This window comes from Jaculus jaculus, chromosome 18 (genome assembly GCF_020740685.1).
Source record: "Jaculus jaculus isolate mJacJac1 chromosome 18, mJacJac1.mat.Y.cur, whole genome shotgun sequence".
NCBI classification, from domain to species: domain Eukaryota; kingdom Metazoa; phylum Chordata; class Mammalia; order Rodentia; family Dipodidae; genus Jaculus; species Jaculus jaculus.
Genome location: NC_059119.1, coordinates 35,647,490 through 35,666,636, shown reverse-complemented (window position 1 = coordinate 35,666,636; position 19,147 = coordinate 35,647,490). Strand labels below are relative to the sequence as shown.

Here is a 19,147-nt window from a genome sequence, read left to right as displayed (position 1 = left end):
CCTCGCAACCTCTATCTTGCCTATTTCTCACTCCAATGAACAAATCAAAAATAACTGAAGATGCTACATAATTTCTGTTAATTCCAAATACAGGGACTGCTAACTCTCGGTGTGTCCTCCGGAGGCACCCAGTTCTCGGAAAGGGCAGTCACGGGTCAGCGACACCTCGAGACTGCGGGGGCGAGGAACAGGGAAGCGCGCAGGGTGGGGTGGGGCGCGCGGGCGAGGGCGGGACTTCCCGTGCCCTTCCGGTTCCTATTGGCCGAGAACGCGCAGGCCTCGCCAGTCACGTGACAAAAGCCGGAAGCCGGGTTAGACAGCCAAGGCTTCCGAGTCCGGCGCAGGGTCCCTGCCAGCCCCGAGGTCGAGCTCGTCCCCCAGCCTGGTCCTTCGCCATGGCGCTCAGTGACGCTGACGTGCAGAAGCAGGTGAGGGGCACTGGGCTGCGGCAGGGAGGGCGGGAGGGCCTGTGCCCGCGAGCCAAGCCGAGCCGAGCGGGGGCGGGAGCGGCGCCCGCGGCCCAGGCTTGCAGCCTGCGCTGCTTGCGCGGCGTTCCCTCTGAACCCCGCACCTTTGTCAGACCCTGCGTTGATTGTTGTCAAGGAAAAGAGGAATAGTGATGCTTGCTTGCTCTTTTTAAAATTTGTTTTCGAGGGAATTCACTATGTAGTCTCAGGGTGGCCTCGAACTCACAGCCATCCTCCTACCTCTACCCGCGCCCCCCCCCCAGTACTGGGATTAAATGCGTGCTCCACCACGTCTAGCTTCGTGTCGTTTCCTTTCGTTGAGAGAGAGGGAATGGGCGCTCCAGATAATGTCACCTTGCGCATCTGGCTTATGTGGGTACATGGGGAATTGAACCTGGATCCTTAGGCTTTGCAGGCAGCACCTTAATACTGCCAAACTCTCCCACCCTAAAGCTTCAGTTTAACTTCTGCATAAATTAAGTCTACATTTTTCCTAAGTAATAGGAAAATTCTCTGACTCACTGGTTTATGAATCTTTTTTTTTTTTTTTTTCTTCTCCCTGTGGTAGGATCTCCCTCTAGCCCAGGCAGACTAGAAATTCACCTTGTAGTCCCAGGCTGGCCTTGAACTCACAGCATATTCTTCTACCTCTTCCTACTGAGTGCTGGGATTAAAGCTGTGCGCCAACACAACCAGCTAGTCTTTATTTATTTTGGTTGTTTTGTAGCAATCATAAAAGGGAAATAGTGATTCTTTCTTTCTTTTTTGTTTTTTTAAGGTGGGGTCTCACTCTAGCTCAGGCTGACCTGGAATTCATTATGTAGTTTCAGGGTGGCCTCAAACTCATGTGATCCTCCTATCTCTGCTTAGTGCTGGAATTAAAGGCATGCACTACCACGCCTGGCTCCCCTGCCTTTTGTACTGTTTTTAGGGGGCTGGGGAAGTGGCTTAGAGGTTAAGGCATTTGCCTGCGAAGCCTAAGAACCCCGGTTCTATTCCCCAGGTCCCACGTAAGCCAGATGTACAAGGGGGCTCATGTGTCTGGAGTTCTTTGCAGTGGCTGGAGGCCCTGGTGTGCCCATTCTCTTTCTGTCTGCCTCCCCCCCCATAAGTAATTTTTTTTTTGTTTTTCGAGGTAGGGTCTCATTCTAGCCCAGGCTAACCCGGAATTCACTACGTAGTCTCAGAATGGCCTCAAACTCACAGCGATCCTCCTACCTCTGCCTCCCGAGTGCTGGGATTAAAGGCATGCGCCACCACACCTGGCAGTAATAATTTTTTTAAAAAGTGGTTTTCTTATTAACTCTTTATTTATTTGGTGAGGGTGCTGTCAATCCAGGCCAGGGCCTCAAACATAATAGGAAAGCATTACTACTGCACACAACTACTGTAGCTCAATATTTGCTTTTTTTGTCTAGAGAGTTTGGTCATTTATTCAACTTTTTGAAGGACTGCAAACAGTTACTGAGATATTTTGTTGTTTTCTTTTTAATTTATTTATTTACTGGGGGGGCAGGTAGAGAATGGGTGCCCCAGGGCCTCTAGTTACTGCAAAGGAACTCCACACGCATGTGGCACCTTGTGCATCTGGCTTATGTGGGTACTGAGGAAATGAACCTGGGTCCTTAGGCTTTGCAGGCAAGTTCCTTAATTGCTAAGCCATTTCTCTAGCCCTATTTTGTTGTTTTCAAGGCAGGGTCTCACTCTAGCTCAGGTTGACCTGAAACTTGTTCTGTAGCCCACCTTAGTTCCAGCTTCCTGAGTGCTAAAAGCCACCATGCCTGGCTTGGGCTATGTATATATTTTAAAGGTCTGTTTCTTGGGGGTGGAGTTATATGTCCTTATGGGGTTGACTCCTTGGACTCTTAGTTGACAGTAAATAGGCTGCTTTGACCTGGGTTAAAGTGAGTGCTCTGGGCTAGGCTGATCTAGGCAGATCTGGTAGCTGATGGTCCAGCCAAAGGAATAAAAGCACATAATACAGGTTTGACTCACAGATCACCTAGAGAAGCCAGATGGGCCTTGTAGCATTTAACAACACTGTGTTTTGGTTTTTTTTTTTTAAAGATATTTATTTATTTGAGGCGGCGGAGGGGAGGGGTCGGAGAATGGGCATGCCAGGGCATCCAGCCACTGCAGATGAACTCCAGATGCCTGTGCATCTGGCTTATGTGGATCCTGGGAAATTGAACCTGGGTCCTTTGGCTTTGCAGGCAAGTGCCATAACTGTTAAGCCATCTTTCTAGCCCCCTGTCAACACCAATTTTTTTTAACACCAGTGTTTATTACAGTTTAAAGATTTTTCTTTTTTGCTTTTTTTCCCCTTAGTGTTGTTGATAGCGGGTTCTCACATGGTACTCAAGTACCCCCCGCTGAGCCACATCCATACCTTCATGAAATTGCAGGGGAAGTTCCAGGAGGTTTCCAACTTTTGGAAACACTGGCTCACTCTGACCACATTTGCCTCCTGAGTCTGTGAAGGCTGAAACTTAAGCAGGGTCAGTGGCTTTCCATAAATGTAGTTCTGAGCTAGTTACCTCAAATTGGTCAAGGCTTGAAGGATTACTTTTTTTTTCTTTTTTAAAAGTATGGTCTCACTCTAGCCCAGGCTGAAGCTGGAATTCACTCTGTTCTCTCACAGTGGCTTCAAACTCATGGCAATCCTCCCACCTCTGCCTCCTGAGTGCTGGGGTTAAAGGTAGTGTCTTACTCTAGTCTAGGTTAACCTTGAACTCACTACCTCAGTAGGAACCATGCCTGGCTTCAAGGTTTGAAGTTTTATGAGTATTGTGTTTTATATGAGATAGATTCTGGCTGCCATTATTTATTATTGACTCCTCAATAGTAGATTGACACATAAGTCTTATTTGTTCCCCCACTCCCAGGTAGGTTTCACTTTAGTTCAGGCTGACCTGAAACTCACTCTGTAGCCCCAGGCTGGCCTCACACTCCTGGAGATCCTCCCATTTCAGCCTCTTGAGAGCTGGAACTAAAGGTATGCACCACACACCTCGCCTGGTCCTAAAAATTGAGGCACATAGAGAATGGGTATGCCAGGGCCTTCAGTCACTGCACACAAATTCCAGACACATATGCCACCTTGTGCATCTTGCTTACATGGGCCCTGGGGAATAGATTGCAGAGGCAAGGGACCTTGTCTCAAAGAAGATGGAGTACAGTCAACTCTTGACCTCCACACTTGCACACCCATACATGTGTACATACACACACACACACAACACATGCAACACTAAATAAATGAATTTGTAAGAAATTCAAAGCCAGGCGTGGTAGCACACGCCTTTAATCCCAGCACTCGGGAGGCAGAGGTAGGAGGATTGCCGTGAGTTTGAGTCCACCCTGAGACTCCATAGTGAATTCCAGGTCAGTCTGGGCTAGAGTGAGACCCTACCTCGAAAAACCAAAAAAAAAAAAAAAAAAAATTCAAGTTTTAGTTATTTTTAAAAAAATTATTGGAGAGCCAGATGTGGTGGCGCTCGCCTTTAATCCCAGCACAAGGGAGGCAGAGGTAGGAGGATAAACATGAGTTCGCGGCCACCCTGAGAATACAAAGTGAGACCCTACCTTGAAAAAGAAAAACAACAAAAAAAAAGTTATTGGAGAGAATGGGCATTGCAAATGAACTCTAGACACACTTACCACCTTGTGCATCTGGCTTATGTGGGTCTTGGGGAATTGAACTTGGGTCCTGTGGCTTTGCAGGTGAGTCCCTTAACTGCTAAGCTATCTCTCCAGCCCTTGTTAGAAATTTAAAAGAACAAGTGACCTACTTTCATATAGGGCCACCTCCTTTATCTCCTACTTCACAATAATGCCATCATAAAGCTGGGTATGGCAGTGCACGCCTTTAATTCAAGGCCACCTTTAGACTACCTAGTGAGTTCCAAGTCAGCCTGGGCTAGAGTGAGACCATACCTCAAAAAAACAAAACAAAAATGTGTGTGTGTGTCTATGATGCCATCATATTATGAATGCATCATGAGATTAATCCTATGATTAAGTCAGATCCCAATCACCTATCAGTGGTCCAATCTGCCATTTGGAGACCAAACCTACCTACATGAAACTTCTTGGGAATACTTCTTAGCGTGTCACAGTAGGTCATTCCAAAAGTTTCCTTGAGCAGATGAAGTATGTGGTCCTGAAGAAAAAAGTAAAAGGACCAAGGAAGTAAGTCCTGGAATCAAAAGAAGGAAAGCAAGTCATTAACACGAAGTGATGCTGGAAGGTCAAGTGAAATATGCCAAGATCTAAGGGCAAGAAGATTGCTGTTACTTTATAAGAGCAACTTCAGTAGAACAAGGGACAGAAGTCAAATTTTGGAGAGTGTTAGGCTAGGGATATAGCCCAGTTGATGAGTGCCTACCTAGAATGCACAAGGTGTGGGTTTGATCCCAGCACCACATAAACCAGTGTGGTCATACATACATTCCTAGACTTGGAAAGTGGAGGCAGGAGAATCAGAAGTTTAAGGTTACACAGGGTGTTCAAGACTAGAGTGAGACTCTGTCTCGAAAATAAGAAGAATAAAAAATAAGACAGGGTCTGGAGAGATGGCTTAGTGATTAAGCGCTTATCTGTGAAGCCTGAGGACCCTGGTTCAAGGCTCGAATCCCCAGGACCCACGTAAGCCAGATGCACAAGGTGGTGAATGCATCTGGAGTTCATTTGTCCCCCCACTCTCAAATAAATGAATAAAAATAAACAACAACAACAGAAAGCGAGGTGTGGTGGCACACGCCTTTAATCCCAGCACTCGGGAGGCAGAGGTAGGAGGGTTGCCGTGAGTTCAAGGTCACCCTGCAACTAACTCCAGGTCAGCCTGAACTACAGTGAAACCCTGCCTCAAAAAAAAAAAAAAAAAGTTGTGGCCAGTTGTGGTGCATGCCTTTGATCCCAACACTCAGCAGGCAGAGAGATAGGATGATTACTGTGAATCCAAGGCCAGCCTGAAACTACATAGTGAATTCCAGTTAGCCTTGGCTAGAACAAGATCCTACCTGGGGAAAAAAAAAAAGTTGCATATTCCCTTTCTTTCTTTCTTTCTTTCTTTCTTTCTTTCTTTCTTTCTTTCTTTCTTTCTTCTTTTTTTTTTTAAGAAAATTTTTATTTATTTGTGAGAGAGACAGACAGACAGACAGAATGGGCACGCCAGGTCCTCCAGCCATTGCAAACAAACTCCAGGTACATGCGCCCCCTTGTGCATCTGGCTTACATGGGTCCTGGGGAGTTGAACTTGGGTCCTTTGGCTTTGTAGGCAAATGTCTTAACTGCTAAGCCATCTCTCCAGCCCTCATTTTTTTCTTTTTAGTTTCTCAAGGTAGGGTCTTGCTCTAGCCCAGGCTGACCTAGAATTCACCGAGTCATCTCAGTATGGCCTTGAACTCATCACAGTTACTCTCCTATCTCAGCCTTCTGAGTGCTGGGATTAAAAGTGTGTGCCAACACACCCGGCACATGCTCTCTTTCTTATGTGGATCCTAACTTAGAATATGTCCAAGTAAGTAAATTGGAAAGGTCTGAGTGTAGACTATGATTAGAGGAGACCACAAAGAGGTGATGAGAAGGGGGAGAGAAAAAGAAAGTGTACAAAAGTGGAAAGAAGGTTATGTTGGGGGAGAGGGCGCGAAGGGGAAGGGAGGATAGGAAAAATATGGGGGCAGGAAACAACAACAAAAAAAGTGTTAAAACACGCCATCATGAAGCCTAATTTGTTTTTTTTCTTTGGAGGCAAGGTCACACTATAGTAGCAGGCTCCCCTGTGCTCTGTAGTCCTGGCTGTCTTTGAATATTTGGGGGATCCTCCTACTTCAGCCTTCCAAGTCCTGGAATCACAGGCATGAGTCACCACGTCTGGCTCATGTAACTTAATGTATGCTTAATAAAAATTAAAACTAAGGGCTGGAGAGATGGCTTAGTGATTAAGGCATTTGCCTGCAAAAAGCCAAAGGATCTTGGCTCGACTCTCCAGGACCCACATAAGCCAGATGGCACAAGGGGACACATGCATCCGGAGTTCGTTTGTAGCAGCTAGAGGCCCTGGTGTGGCCATTCTCTCCCTCTCTCTCAAATAAATAAATAAAATGTATTTTTAAAAAATGAAAAGTAAGTGGTGGATGGTGGGGCATGCTTTCAATCCCAGCACTTGGGAAGCAGAGGTAGGAGGACTGCTTTGAGTTCAAGGTCAACTAGAGACTACATAGTGAATTTCAGGTCAGCGTGGGCTAGGGTGAGACCCTACCTCAAACAAACAGATTCTGTCACAAGAAAACAAAAGCGCTATAGAGGAGGACACCTGCCAGTCTCCTGGCCTCCATGTGGGGCACACCATACACACACTTCAGCCACACACATGACAAAAAAACAAGCAAAACTGGAGTTTGTAGGGAGTCGGAGGTAAGCTTTTGGCACATGGTATTAGAGCTTGGGATGAGAAAGAACATGCTGCCTGGCAAAGGGTATGACGTGAAGGAGTGAATATCCCAGTGTTTCCAAGTAGTGTGTGTTCCTTAAAAGTAGGGTGATGAGGCTTACCTCTGTGTTAGTGATTTATAATGTGTGCTTAACAGAATAAATTCCATGTTGTAATTTTTCTTAACAACAGAAACGATACCATATGTGCTGGTTCTCAATGCCTGGAACATAACCTGTAATCAATAAATGGTTACTGAGTGGATGGAAAACGTTAGATATCTTACAGTGTTTCTTGCTAAATTAACAATATCATTTTCCTTGTAGATTAAGCACATGATGGCTTTCATAGAACAAGAAGCCAATGAGAAAGCAGAAGAAATAGATGCAAAGGTAAGAATTTTCAAGTTTGATGTTATCAAAGCTTCAGACTTTTTTTTTGGAGGGGGGTTGTTTTGTTTTTTTGTTTTTTTTTTTGGTTTTTGGTTTTTGGTTTTTGGAGGTAGGGTCTCACTCTGGTCCAGGCTGACCTGGAATTAACTCTGTCATCTCAGGGTGGCCTTGAACTCATGGCAGTCCTACCTCTGCCTCCCAAGTGCTGGGATGGTTTTCAAGGTAACATCTCATTGTCGCCCAGGCTGACCTGGAACTCACTACGTAGTCTCAGGCTTGCCTCAAACTCTTCAGGCATCCATGCACACACTGCGACACTCATGCACAAATAAATAAATAGTGCTGAGGAGATGGCCCAGTGGTTTAAAAGTGCTATCTTGCAAAGCCTGCCAGCCCAGGTTCAGTCCGCTGATACCCACATGAAATCAGACCTAAAAAGTGGCACATGCATCTGGTATTCATTTGCGGCAGCAAGAGACTGGCACACCCACCCCCACGTAACTCAATACATTTAAAAATAAAAATTAGAGTCGGGCACAGTGGCACATCCCTTTAATCCCAGCACTTGGAAGGCAGAGGTAGGAGGATCACCGTGAGTTTGAGGCCACCCTGAGACTACATAGAGAATTCCAGGTCAGCCTGGTCTAGAGTGAAACCCTACCTCGACAACAATAAAATAAATAAAAAATAAAGGCGGACCTGGTGGCGCATGCCTTTAATCACAGCATTGAGGAGGCAAAGATAGAAGGATGGCTGTGAATTCTAGGCCAGCTACAGAGCGAGTTCCAGGTCAGCCTGTGCTAACGGGCCCTACCTTGAAAAAAATCACCCACCCCCCAGAATGATAATAAAAAATAAAACATAATGGGAAAACGTCCCAATGCTGGGATTATAGGTGTATGTCACCACAACTGATTTTTTTGAGTTGGGGGGTCATTGAGGTGTGTCTCACTCTAGCCCAGGCTGACCTGGAATTCATTGTGTACTATTTGGGTACCTTGACCTCATTGTGATCCTCCTGCCTCTGCCTCCTGAGTGTTGGCATTATAGGTGTACGCTACCATGACTGGCCACCACAACTAATTTTTGCTGTGCTAGGAATTGTACACATCTTCATATGTATTTGGCAAGCTCTTGGCCAACTGAGCTACATCTCTGACCCCAGCATTTATTTTAGTCTGAGTTGTTTTTTTAAGGGAATCTCTCAAAGGCAGCTGGATTTAGTGGGACAACTCTTAATCAGATAGCAGGTCCTTCCAGGAGGGCTACCTGGTTGATATTTTAGGAGGCAGTTATCATTTAGCCAAAAATTTCTTTTAAAGAACAATAGGCCTGGCTCATCATAAGGAGTATACAGAGTCAGGTTGTTCCCCTAAGTTTTTATTTTGGGGGCGGGGAGAAGGTTTCAAGGTAGGGTCTCACTCTAGCTCAGGCTGACCTGGAATTCACTATGTAATCCAGGGTGGCTTCAAACTCACAGCCATCCTCCTACCTCTGCCTCCCAAGTGCTGGGATAAAAGCCGTGTGCCACCACGCCCAGCTTCCTAAATTAATTTTATTAAGCCTCAGGAATTAAGAGAGCTAATTTCGCATATTGCCTGGAGGCAGGCTGGCCTGGAATTCTTGATTTTCCTGCCTCTACCTCTTCAGCAATTTCCTTCTGGTGAGTACCGCCACAACCAGCAGATCTCTCCCTGCATTTATTTACTTACGTAGGTTTTGTTTTGTTTTGTTTTCTAGGTAGGGTCTTATTCTAGCCCAGGCTGACCTGGAATTCACTATGTAGTCTCAGGGTGTCCTCGAACTCACAGTGATCCTCCTAAGTGCTGGGATCCGCCTCCTGAGTGCTGGGATTAAAGGCGTACGCCACCATGCCTGGCTGTAGTTGTTTTTTTTTTTTTTTAATTCACTGTGTAGTCTCAGGGTGGCCTTGAACTCACCACAGTCCTCCTACCTCTGCCTCCCGAGTGCTGTTACGTAGTTATTTTTGAGGCAGGGTCTCATTGTAATGCAGGATGACCTGGAACTCACTCTGTAGTCCCAGGCTAGCCTTGAACTCAGTGGAATTCTTCTACCTCGTCTGGGAATAAAAGTGTGTGCCACTCTGCCTGTTTATTTGAGAGACTAAGTTGGTGTGTTTATGGCACACCAGGGCCTCTTGCTGCTGCGAATGAACTCCAGATGCATGTACCACTTGTGTGTCTGGCTTCACGTGCGCACTGCTGAGCTGAACCTGTGCTGCCATCTCCCCCCTCCCCCTCCCCAGTGACATTTGTTAGACTGACCGTCCAAGTACCGGGTTGTTTTGTTTTCCCCTCTTTTTCTTCTTTGTCTTTTGAGGCAGTGTCTCACTCTAGTTCAGGCTGACCCAGAATATTCACTGTGTAGTCTCAGGGTTGCCTTAAACTCATAGCAGATCCTCCTGTCTCTGCCTCCTGAATGCACCACCATGCCTGGCAGGTTTGTGCATCTGGTTTTACATGGGCACTGGGGAATTGAACCACTGAGCCATCTCTCCAGCCCCGATCTCAAACTTAATCTCAAACCTATAGAGGCTGAAATTATAGGTGTGTGCCACCATGTCTGTTTTTTTTTAAATATATATTTTATTGTTATTTATTTGACAGCAAAAGAGGGAGAGAGAGAATGGGCACACCAGGGCCTCCAGCCATTGCAAACGTACTCGACACATGTCTGCCTTATGCATCTGGCTAACGTGGGTCCTGGGGAATCAAAGCAGGGTCCTTTGGCTTTGTAGGCAAATGCCTTAACCCTAAATTATCCCTCCAGCCCCATGTCTGGTTTTTTATACTTTCATACAGCTTGACAATCATAGACATGTTCTACTGCTAAAATTTTAATTTTTGCTCTTGTTTTTGGTTTTCTGAGATACGGTTTCACTGTATCCCAGGCTGACCTGGAACTGACTCTGTAATCCCAGACTGGCCTTGAAGGCATAGCAGTTCTCCTACGTGGACCTCCTGAGTTTAGGGATCAAAAGCATGCACCACTATGCCCTGCTACGGACTTTTTTTTAAGTGCTTGCTCAGAGCAGTGGATAGTGGCATGCAACTGAAATCCTAGCGTTTGGGAATGGAGGTGGAAGCTCAGGAAATCCAGGCCAGCCCCATGAGACCCTGTCTCAAATAGACCAAACAAAAAGCTGAGCCAGGTTTCTTCTTGGGCCTATAATCCAAGCATTTGAGAAGCAAAGGCAGAGGTCAGGCTTGCCCACAAGTTTAAGGATAACCTGGTCTACATGGCAACAGATACATGTTTTAACTACAAAATGTCACATGCTCAGTAATTTGCACTCAGTACTAAGAACGTCTATTTATATAATTTCTAACTTTGAAAGGACTGTTAACATTTGCCTAAACTCATGAGAAAGGAGTACTTACTATTTTGGATCATTACCAGCACACCAAGTCATAATAGGTAACAGGTTCTTGACTCTTACTTAGTAATTAAGACAGACTAACAGGGGCTTTCCTGTGCTCCTGCCTTCTCATGGGCAGGAGCTTTCTATCTCTTTATTTATAAGCAGACAGAGGAGAGAGACAGGGAAAATGGGCATGCTTGTTTATTGCAACTGAACTCCATCCAAACACATGTACCACTTGGGCATCTGTCCTTATGTGGGTACTGAGGAATTGACCCTGGTCATTAGGTTTTGAAGGCAAGTCCCTTAACCTCTGGCCCATGTCTTTCTTTTACTTTTTTTTCTTTTTTCTATGTAGGGTTTCACTCTAGTCCAGGCTGACCCAGATTTTACTATGTAGTCTTAGGGTGGCCTGGAACTCACAGCCTTCTGAGTGCTGGGATAAGAGGCATGCATCATCATGCTCAGCTTCTTTCTTTTTAAAAATAATTATTATTATTATTTATTTATTTGAGAATGAGAGAGAAAGAAAGAAGAAATAAGAAAAAATGGGTGCAACAGAGCCTCCAGCCACTGCAAATGAACTCCAGACACATGCACCACCTTATGCATTTGGCTTATATGGGTCCTGGGGATTTGAACTGGGGTCCTTTGGCTTTGCAAGCAAGTGCCTTAATAATAGCTCCAGCCCTCTCTTTACTTCTTTTAAATGCTTTAAGTTCTTTCTATCATCTAATAAAATTTCTCTAACCATTAAAAAAAGGAGACAGACCAAAAGCAGCTCAAATAAGTATATAATTATTTACTGTTCTAACCCTGCTTCATAGGAATTACAGGAATTTTATTACTTTTTCATAAATTAAGCCCTGATCTTTTAGAAAATGTGAGGATTTTTTTTTATTTTTTATTTTATTTTTTTTTTTTTTGAGGTAGGGTTTCACGCTAGGCCAGGCTGAGCTGGAATTCATTATGTAGTGTCAAGGTGGCCTTGAACTCATGGGATCCTCCCACCTCTGCCTCCTGAATCCTGGGCTTACAGGCATGTTCCACCACACCTGGTTTGTAAGGGAAAATTTAATCCCCTGCTTTCTTCAAAGAATTGTTTTTCCCCCCTATTCAACTAAGAAAGAAAAAGTCAACATTGGTACATGTTGTCTGAGCAGAAATACATAGGAAATCAGACAACTTATATTCACTAAAAAAAAACAAAACAATGTTTTTTTTTAAATTTTCAAGGTAGGGTCTCACTCTAGCCTAGACTGACCAGGAACACACTCTGTAGTCCCAGGCTGGTCTCTGACTTTCAGTGATCTTCCTACCCCTGCCTCCCCAATGTTGGGAGAATGCTGGGATTGAAGGCGCGCTCCTCCATGCCCAGCTGCTCATTAAAGTTCTAAGACACAGGCAAAGAAAAAAACCTTTGGATAAGTAGTAAGTGTACAAAAAACTAAACTAGCTACTTTCTGAAAAGTGCAGGGACCTACTACAGCAAATAATGATAATGCTTTTCATAAGAAGAGAACTCGAGTTTTGCCAAGGCTTCCTACTCTCATGTGAGAGTGTCTCATGTCCACGGAACAGGGATTTCCCTCCTCGGTCCATTGATTCAGTAACTTTTATGCATTTTTGGCAAGCTGTTGCACACAAAAGCCAGGACTTACTTCCTTCTGCTGGAAGTAGGTCTGGAGGATTGTCATCTTCGAGGCCTCCTGCAGCTTACCACCACTGCTGCTGTGCAACCCCAAGGCTGCAGCGTCCCTGACCTGCTTCTGTTGAATCCGAGCACATGCATTCATCCAGCCTCAACTACCCAGCTTGCCCCTGGGATCTCTTGTTTCAGTCTGTAAGATCTGGAATGACAGGCAGCCTGCCACGGGCACTTGGCATTTCCATGAGGGGTGAGGATCTAAACTCCAGTCCTCACACACATGTAGCAAGCACTTTATCTGCTAATCCATCTCCTCAGCTCTCTATAGAATTAATTTTTTTGTTCATTATTTGTTTATTTATTTGAGAGTGACAGACACACAGAGAAAGGCAGATATATATATAGAGAGAGAGAATGGGTGCAACAGGGCCTCCAACCACTGCAAACGAACTCCAGACATGTGTGCCCCCTTGTGCATCTGGCTAATGTGGGTCCTGGTGAATCAAACCTTGAACTGGGGTCCTTAGGCTTCACAGGCAAGCGCTTAACCACTAAGCCATCTCTCCAGCCCTGGAATAATTTTTTAACAGAACTTTCTATTTTATTTGATCATTTTCAGTTAAGGTCAGAAGTATTACGCTTAATTATATTTTTAGATTTGTTGTTTATGATAAAAATTGCTGTAGTCTTTCCTTTTAATAAATTAGAAGTAACCTTTGGGAGCTGGAAAGATTGCTTAGTGGTTAAGGTGCTTGTCTGCGAAGCCTAAGAACGCCTGTTCAAATCTCCAGTTTCCTTGTAAGCCAGATGCACAGTGACACAAGTGTACAACGTCATACATGCACACAAAGGATTGCATGTGTCTGGAGCTCATTTGTAGTGACTAAAGACCCTGACACTCCAATTCTCTCTCTCAAGTAAATAAGATAATAATAATAATAATGACAAATTAATCTTTGTGATGTGTGTGTAATTATTTTGTTTGTTTCAAGGTAGGGTCTCAGAGTAGGCTGACCTGGGTGAAATTCACTTTGTAGTCTCAGGGTGGCCTTGAACTCACAGCAATCCTCCTACTTCTACCTCACTAGTGCTATGATTAAAGGCATGCGCCACTATGCCTGGGTGGTTTCGTTTTTGGGGCAAGGTCTTACTCTAGACCAGGCTGACCTGAAACTCACAAGACCATTTTTCTACATGAGCTTCCTGAGTGCTGGGATTATAGGTATGAGCCACCCTGTCAGTAGTCTTTTTTGAGGAGGGGGTGAGGTAGGGTCTCACTCTAGCCCAGACTGACCTGGAATTCACTATGTAGTTTCAGGATGGCCCTGAACTCATGGTGATCCTTCTCCCTCTGTTGTTGTTGGGATTGAAGACATGCGTCCCCACACCTGGCTCATGTCAGTAATCTTTGAAGACATGTCCCAGTAAATTTTCTGCTTTAGGTAGGGTCATCAACTAGTATCCTAGTTACTGAGTGCCAAAGTCTGATATAATAAATTAATGTGAGTTAATGTCTTAAAGGCGGAAGAAGAGTTTAACATTGAGAAAGGTCGTCTTGTGCAAACTCAAAGACTGAAGATTATGGAATATTATGAGAAGAAAGAAAAGCAGATTGAGCAGCAGAAGAAAATGTAAGTTACTGTTCATAGCATTAAACTAAAGCTTTGTTTGTTTGAGACAGGGTCTCCTGTAAGTTCAGGCTGGCCTGGAACTTCTGATCTTACAAGTGCTGAGATTACAGGTGTATCCTACCTCCAGGTCGTGGAGGATGATCTCGAACAACTTTTTTTTTTTCCAAGGTAGGGTTTCACTCTAGCCCAGGCTGACCTGGAATTCACTCTGTAGTCTCAGGGTGGCCTCAATCCTCCTACCTCTTTCTCCTGAGTGCTGGCATTATAGGCATGTGCCACCATGCCCAGCTTCACACCTATAACTTGAGAGGCTAAGGGAAAAGGATCATGAGGATGCTAGGACTGTGTTGCAAGAACCTATATTAAGAAAACAAGTTGGGGCTGGAGAGATGGCTTAGCGGTTAAGCGCTTGCCTGTGAAGCCTAAGGACTCCGGTTCGAGGCTTGGTTCCCCAGGTCCCACGTTAGCCAGATGCACAAGGGGGTGTACACATCTGGAGTTCGTTTGCAGTGGCTGGAAGCCCTGGCTCGCCCATTCTCTCTCTCTCTCCCTCTACCTGTCTTTCTCTCTGTGTCTGTCACTCTCAAATAAATAAATTAAAAAAAAAAAAAAAGAAAAAGAAAAGAAATTGAAGCCAGACATGTTCAAGGCCACCCTGAGACTACAGAGTGAATTCCAGGTCAGTCTGGGCTAGAGTGAAACCCTACCTTGGAACCCCCCCCCAAAAAAAAAAAAAAAAAGAGAGAGAGAGAAAACAGAGAAAGACCAGTTTGGGACTACATAGTGAGTTCCAGGTCAGCCTGGGCTAGAGTGATAACCTGCCTGAGAAAGCAATAGTAAAACCAAAAATAAAATAAAATAGACAGAGAGGGGCTGGGAGATAGTTTAGCAGTTAAGGTGCTTGCCTGGGAAGTCTAAGGACCCTGGTTCAACCTCCAGAACCCATATAAGGCAGACGTACAAGGTGACGCATATGCACAAGGTCACTCATGCGCACAAGGTGATGCACGCATCTGGAATTCATTTGCAGTGGCAAGAGGCCATGGAACACCAGTTCTCTCTCTAATAAATAAATATTTTAAAAAACATTATAAAATTTTAAAAGACTAGACAGGCTTCATAGGATTATTGAAAGATTATATTATCAAATGTTCATGTACTTACAAAGAAGTCATGTGTTTTCTACAGTTTTTCTTAAATACTGTTTTGATATTTACCCATATCTTTTGCAGCCAAATGTCTAATTTGATGAATCAAGCAAGACTCAAAGTCCTCAGAGCAAGAGATGACCTTATCACTGTGAGTAATTAATCCTTAGTAGTTATAAAGTTACAAAATGTTTTCCATTATAGAGAATCATTAGTTAACATTGAGGAGATGATTTGTTTTTTCTGTTTTTTCCAGGTAGGGTCTCATTCTAGCTCAGGCTGACCTGGAATTCACAATATAGTCTCAGGGTGTCCTCGAACTCATGGTGATCTTCCTACCTCTGCCTCCCAAGTGGTGGGATTAAGTGCGCACTCCACCATGCTTGGCTCTTTATTTATTGGCTTTTTTCGAGGTAGGATCTCACTGTAGCTCAGGCTAAACCTGGTACTCATTCTGCAGTTGCAAAGTGGCCTCAAACTCAGCAATCCTTCTACCTTTGCCTCCCATATATTGGGATTAAAGATGTGCACCACCTTAGCTTGCATGGTGGCTCACACCTATAATCCAGGAATTAAAGAGGCTGAGGCAAGAGGATCACAAGGTCAAGGATAGCAAGGATGATTAGTGCTGGAGAGATGGCTTAGCCATTAAGGTGCTTGTCTGCAAAGCCTAAGGACCCAGGTTCAATTCCCCAGTATACATGTAAACCACATGCAGAAGGTGGTACATGCGTCTGGAGTTTGTTTGCAGTAGCTAGAAGCCTTGGCATGCCCATTATCTTCCTCTTTCTCTCTGTCTCTTAAGTAAATAAATAAATACAACAGTCTGGAACTACAGAGTGAATTCTAGATCATGCTGGGCTAGAGGGAGACACTACCTCAGAGGTGGGGGGAATATGAATATATATAATTTTGGGGCTGGCAAGATGGCTTAATGGTTAAGGCTCTTGGCTACAATGCCAAAGGACCCAAGTTCAATTCCCCCGGACCCATGTAAGCCAGATGCACAAGGGGGGCATGCATCTGGAGTTCGTTTGCAGTGGCTGGAGGCCCTGGCATCCCCCCAACACACACACCTGTTTTGTATCTATCTCTCTCAAAAAAAAAAATAAATAAATAAAATAAAAGTGACAGACACAGAGGAGGCAGCTGGTGACTCATGCTCCCAGTGCTGCTGGAGAGCAAGTTTGAAGTTGAAATGTCACCAGGGCAGCACACAGATGTAACAGATAGGGGATCAGAAATTTGAAATTGAGACTTCCCTCCTCCCAACCTGCAGCAGTCTGGATGAGGAAGTGACTGCACTGGTGACCACAGACTGTGGAGTGGCAAGGTCAGAATGAAAACTGTCCAGTGGAGTCACCATTCCAGGAGCTTAAGAAGGCCAGACAAGAGTCAAGTATCAGACCAGTCAGTTTGCACATCTTTTTTTTATTTACTTATTTGCAAGCAGAGAGAAAATGGGTGCACCAGAGCCTCTGGCTATTGCCAGTGAACTCCAGATGCATGTGCCACCTTTTGGTGGCACAAGCCTTTAATCCCAGCACTCGGGAGGCAGAGGTAGGAGGATTGCAGTGAACTCAAGGCCACTCTGAGACCACATAGTGAATTCCAGGTCAGCTTGAGCTAGCATGAGACCCTAACACAAAAAACAAAAGTCAGTCCCCATGGGGTCGACTTGCATCCCCAATGAGGAAGGCATCTTCAGAAAAGAGGCAGGGAGGAGAGAAAGGATGGTACCAGCATGTGTTGTTTGTGTTAGATTAGGACAGGCTCTCAAAATGGAGTCACCCTTTGGTGTGTCTTCCACCTTCCCCAAGGAACCACCTGGCCATTATTCCTTACTTGCCCAACAATGCCCCAGGTCTAGGTTTCCTGCCCCCTTATCTCCCAGGCCACCTGTTCACTGTTTGGTCTCACACCCTAGCTATTTGAAATGGCTAATGTAAAGAACAAAGGAGTTCTTTTCCCTTCCTCACCTTCCCCCAACTGAAGAGCTCTGTAAAGCCCACTATCTGGAATTCCAAGTTGACTGTGCTCTGCTGTTGAGAGTCAGACTTGGCAGCCTGTGTTTTTCCTGAATAAGAGCTTTTATCTTTGCCTCAGAGTGGTCTACGTGGTCTTGGTTACTCCTGAACCTTACAGTTTACATAGTAAATATGTCCATATCCAATAAAAGTAAATTTTAAAAAGTCAAGACATCATGTCCCTTCCAAAAATTGCCAATCCTAGTTTGATGACAGCAAATTCGATGAATTCCAGACAGAATTAGAAAGAAGCCAGAGTGATGTCATATGGCTATACTCCCAGAACAGAGGTAGGATTATCACTGAGTCTGAGGCCAGCCTGGGGACTACAGAGTCTGTTCCAGGTCAGCCTGGGCTAGTGAGTCCCTACCTGGTGTGGTGGCACATGCCTTTAATCCCAGAACCTGGGAGGTAGAAATAGAATGATTGCTGGGACTATAGAGAGACTCTACTTCAAAACAAAACAAAATAAATATATTTAGAGAAATGAATTACAAGAGAAAACAAATAATTAGCTGAATTAAATAAAGTCTGTCAAGAGATAAAAATGAAATTCAAGGGCTGGGTAAATGGCTTAATGGTGAAGGTGTTTGCCTGCCTAAGAACCCTCGTTTGATTCTCCAGGACCTGTGTGAGCCAGATGTACAATGGGGCACATGCATCTGGAGTTCACTTGGAGTGACTAGAGACCCTGGCATGCCCGTTCTTTCTCTTTATCTACCTTTCTCTCTCAAGTAAATATGAATAAATATTTAAAAAATGAAATTCAGTGGAGATGGAAATAATGAAAAGAAATGATGTTGGAAATCTATAGTCAGTGAAAGAAAAAGCTCAGAGGGAAGTCTCACCAATAGAATGAAGAGAACAGATCTTGAAGATAAAGTAGAAAAATTGAAGTTTAAGGCTGGGTGTGGTGGCGCACGCCTTTAATCCCAACACTTAGGAGGAGCACTCAGGAAGAGGATCGCTGTGAGTTGGAGGCCACCCTGAGACTACATAGTGAATTCCAGGTGAGCCTGGATGGGAGTGAGACCCTACCTTGAAAAACAAAGAAACAAATACACAAAAAATTGAAGCTTGGTCAAGGAAAATGACAGACTAAGTGGAGTATGTGGATGAGGCATAGGAAATCTCTGGGACACCGTGAAAAGGTGGAAGCGTGCCAGTGAGGGAGCAGAGCGCTGCTGCCGTGCCGAGGAATGGAGAAGGAAGTTTTCTCCAAGTACAAGAGGCATATGGAACACCACATAGGACTCTCCACAGAGAGGGGGATGGCTTAGTGCTGAAAGACACTTATTTGAAAGGCCTGTCTGCCCAGCATTCAGTTCTCCAGTACCCACATAAAGCCAGATGCATGATAATGGCGTATGCCTCTGGAGTTCATTTGCAGTGGCAAGAGGACCATACTCTCCTTTTCTGTCTCTAATTACTAAAAATAATTAAGATAAAGTACTAAATAAAAAAATTACTAAAAGAACAAAGAATATTGAAAGCTCTTAGGCAAGAAACTGTAGGTCAGCTATAAAGACAAATCCACCAGAATAACAGCTGACTTCTTTTTTACCTAAATTATAGACTGACTCCCTCTCCCCCAGTCCCTGCAACTGACTCATTTATTTATTTACTTACTTACCTACTTACAAGGAGAGAGAGAAAATGGACACACCAGGTCCTCTAGTCCCTGAAAACAAACTTCAGATGCATGCACCACTTTGTGCATCTGGCTTTATGTGGGTACTTTGGTATTGAACCCGGGTCACTAGGATTTGCAGGCAAGTGTCTTAATCACTGAGCATCTCTATAGCATCACAACTGATCTTTATTCATTTATGAGAGAGAATGGACACACCAGAGCCTCTAGCCCCACTGCAAACAAACTCCAGACGTTTGCGCCATCTTGTGCATCTGTCTTTATATGGTTACTGGAGAATTGAACCCAGGTCCTTAGACTTTGCAGGCAAGCACCTTAACTGCTGCGCCCACAACTGACTTTTAAAAGCCATAAAAGTGTGAAGTAGT

At 44.5% G+C, this 19,147-nt stretch overlaps 1 protein-coding gene across 1 annotated transcript in view; it reads left to right on the top strand.

Moving 5' to 3' along the window:
• The first annotated feature begins 295 nt into the window (after window positions 1–295).
• Atp6v1e1 (ATPase H+ transporting V1 subunit E1) overlaps window positions 296–19,147 on the top strand; it is a 30,942-nt gene continuing 12,090 nt past the window's right edge. The window contains exons 1-4 of the mRNA XM_004669135.2: window positions 296–428; window positions 7,227–7,292; window positions 13,844–13,953; window positions 15,186–15,252. Of these exons, the coding sequence (XP_004669192.1) occupies window positions 396–428; window positions 7,227–7,292; window positions 13,844–13,953; window positions 15,186–15,252 (276 nt within the window). The 5' untranslated portion in view covers window positions 296–395. The remainder of the gene's footprint in view (window positions 429–7,226; window positions 7,293–13,843; window positions 13,954–15,185; window positions 15,253–19,147) is intronic.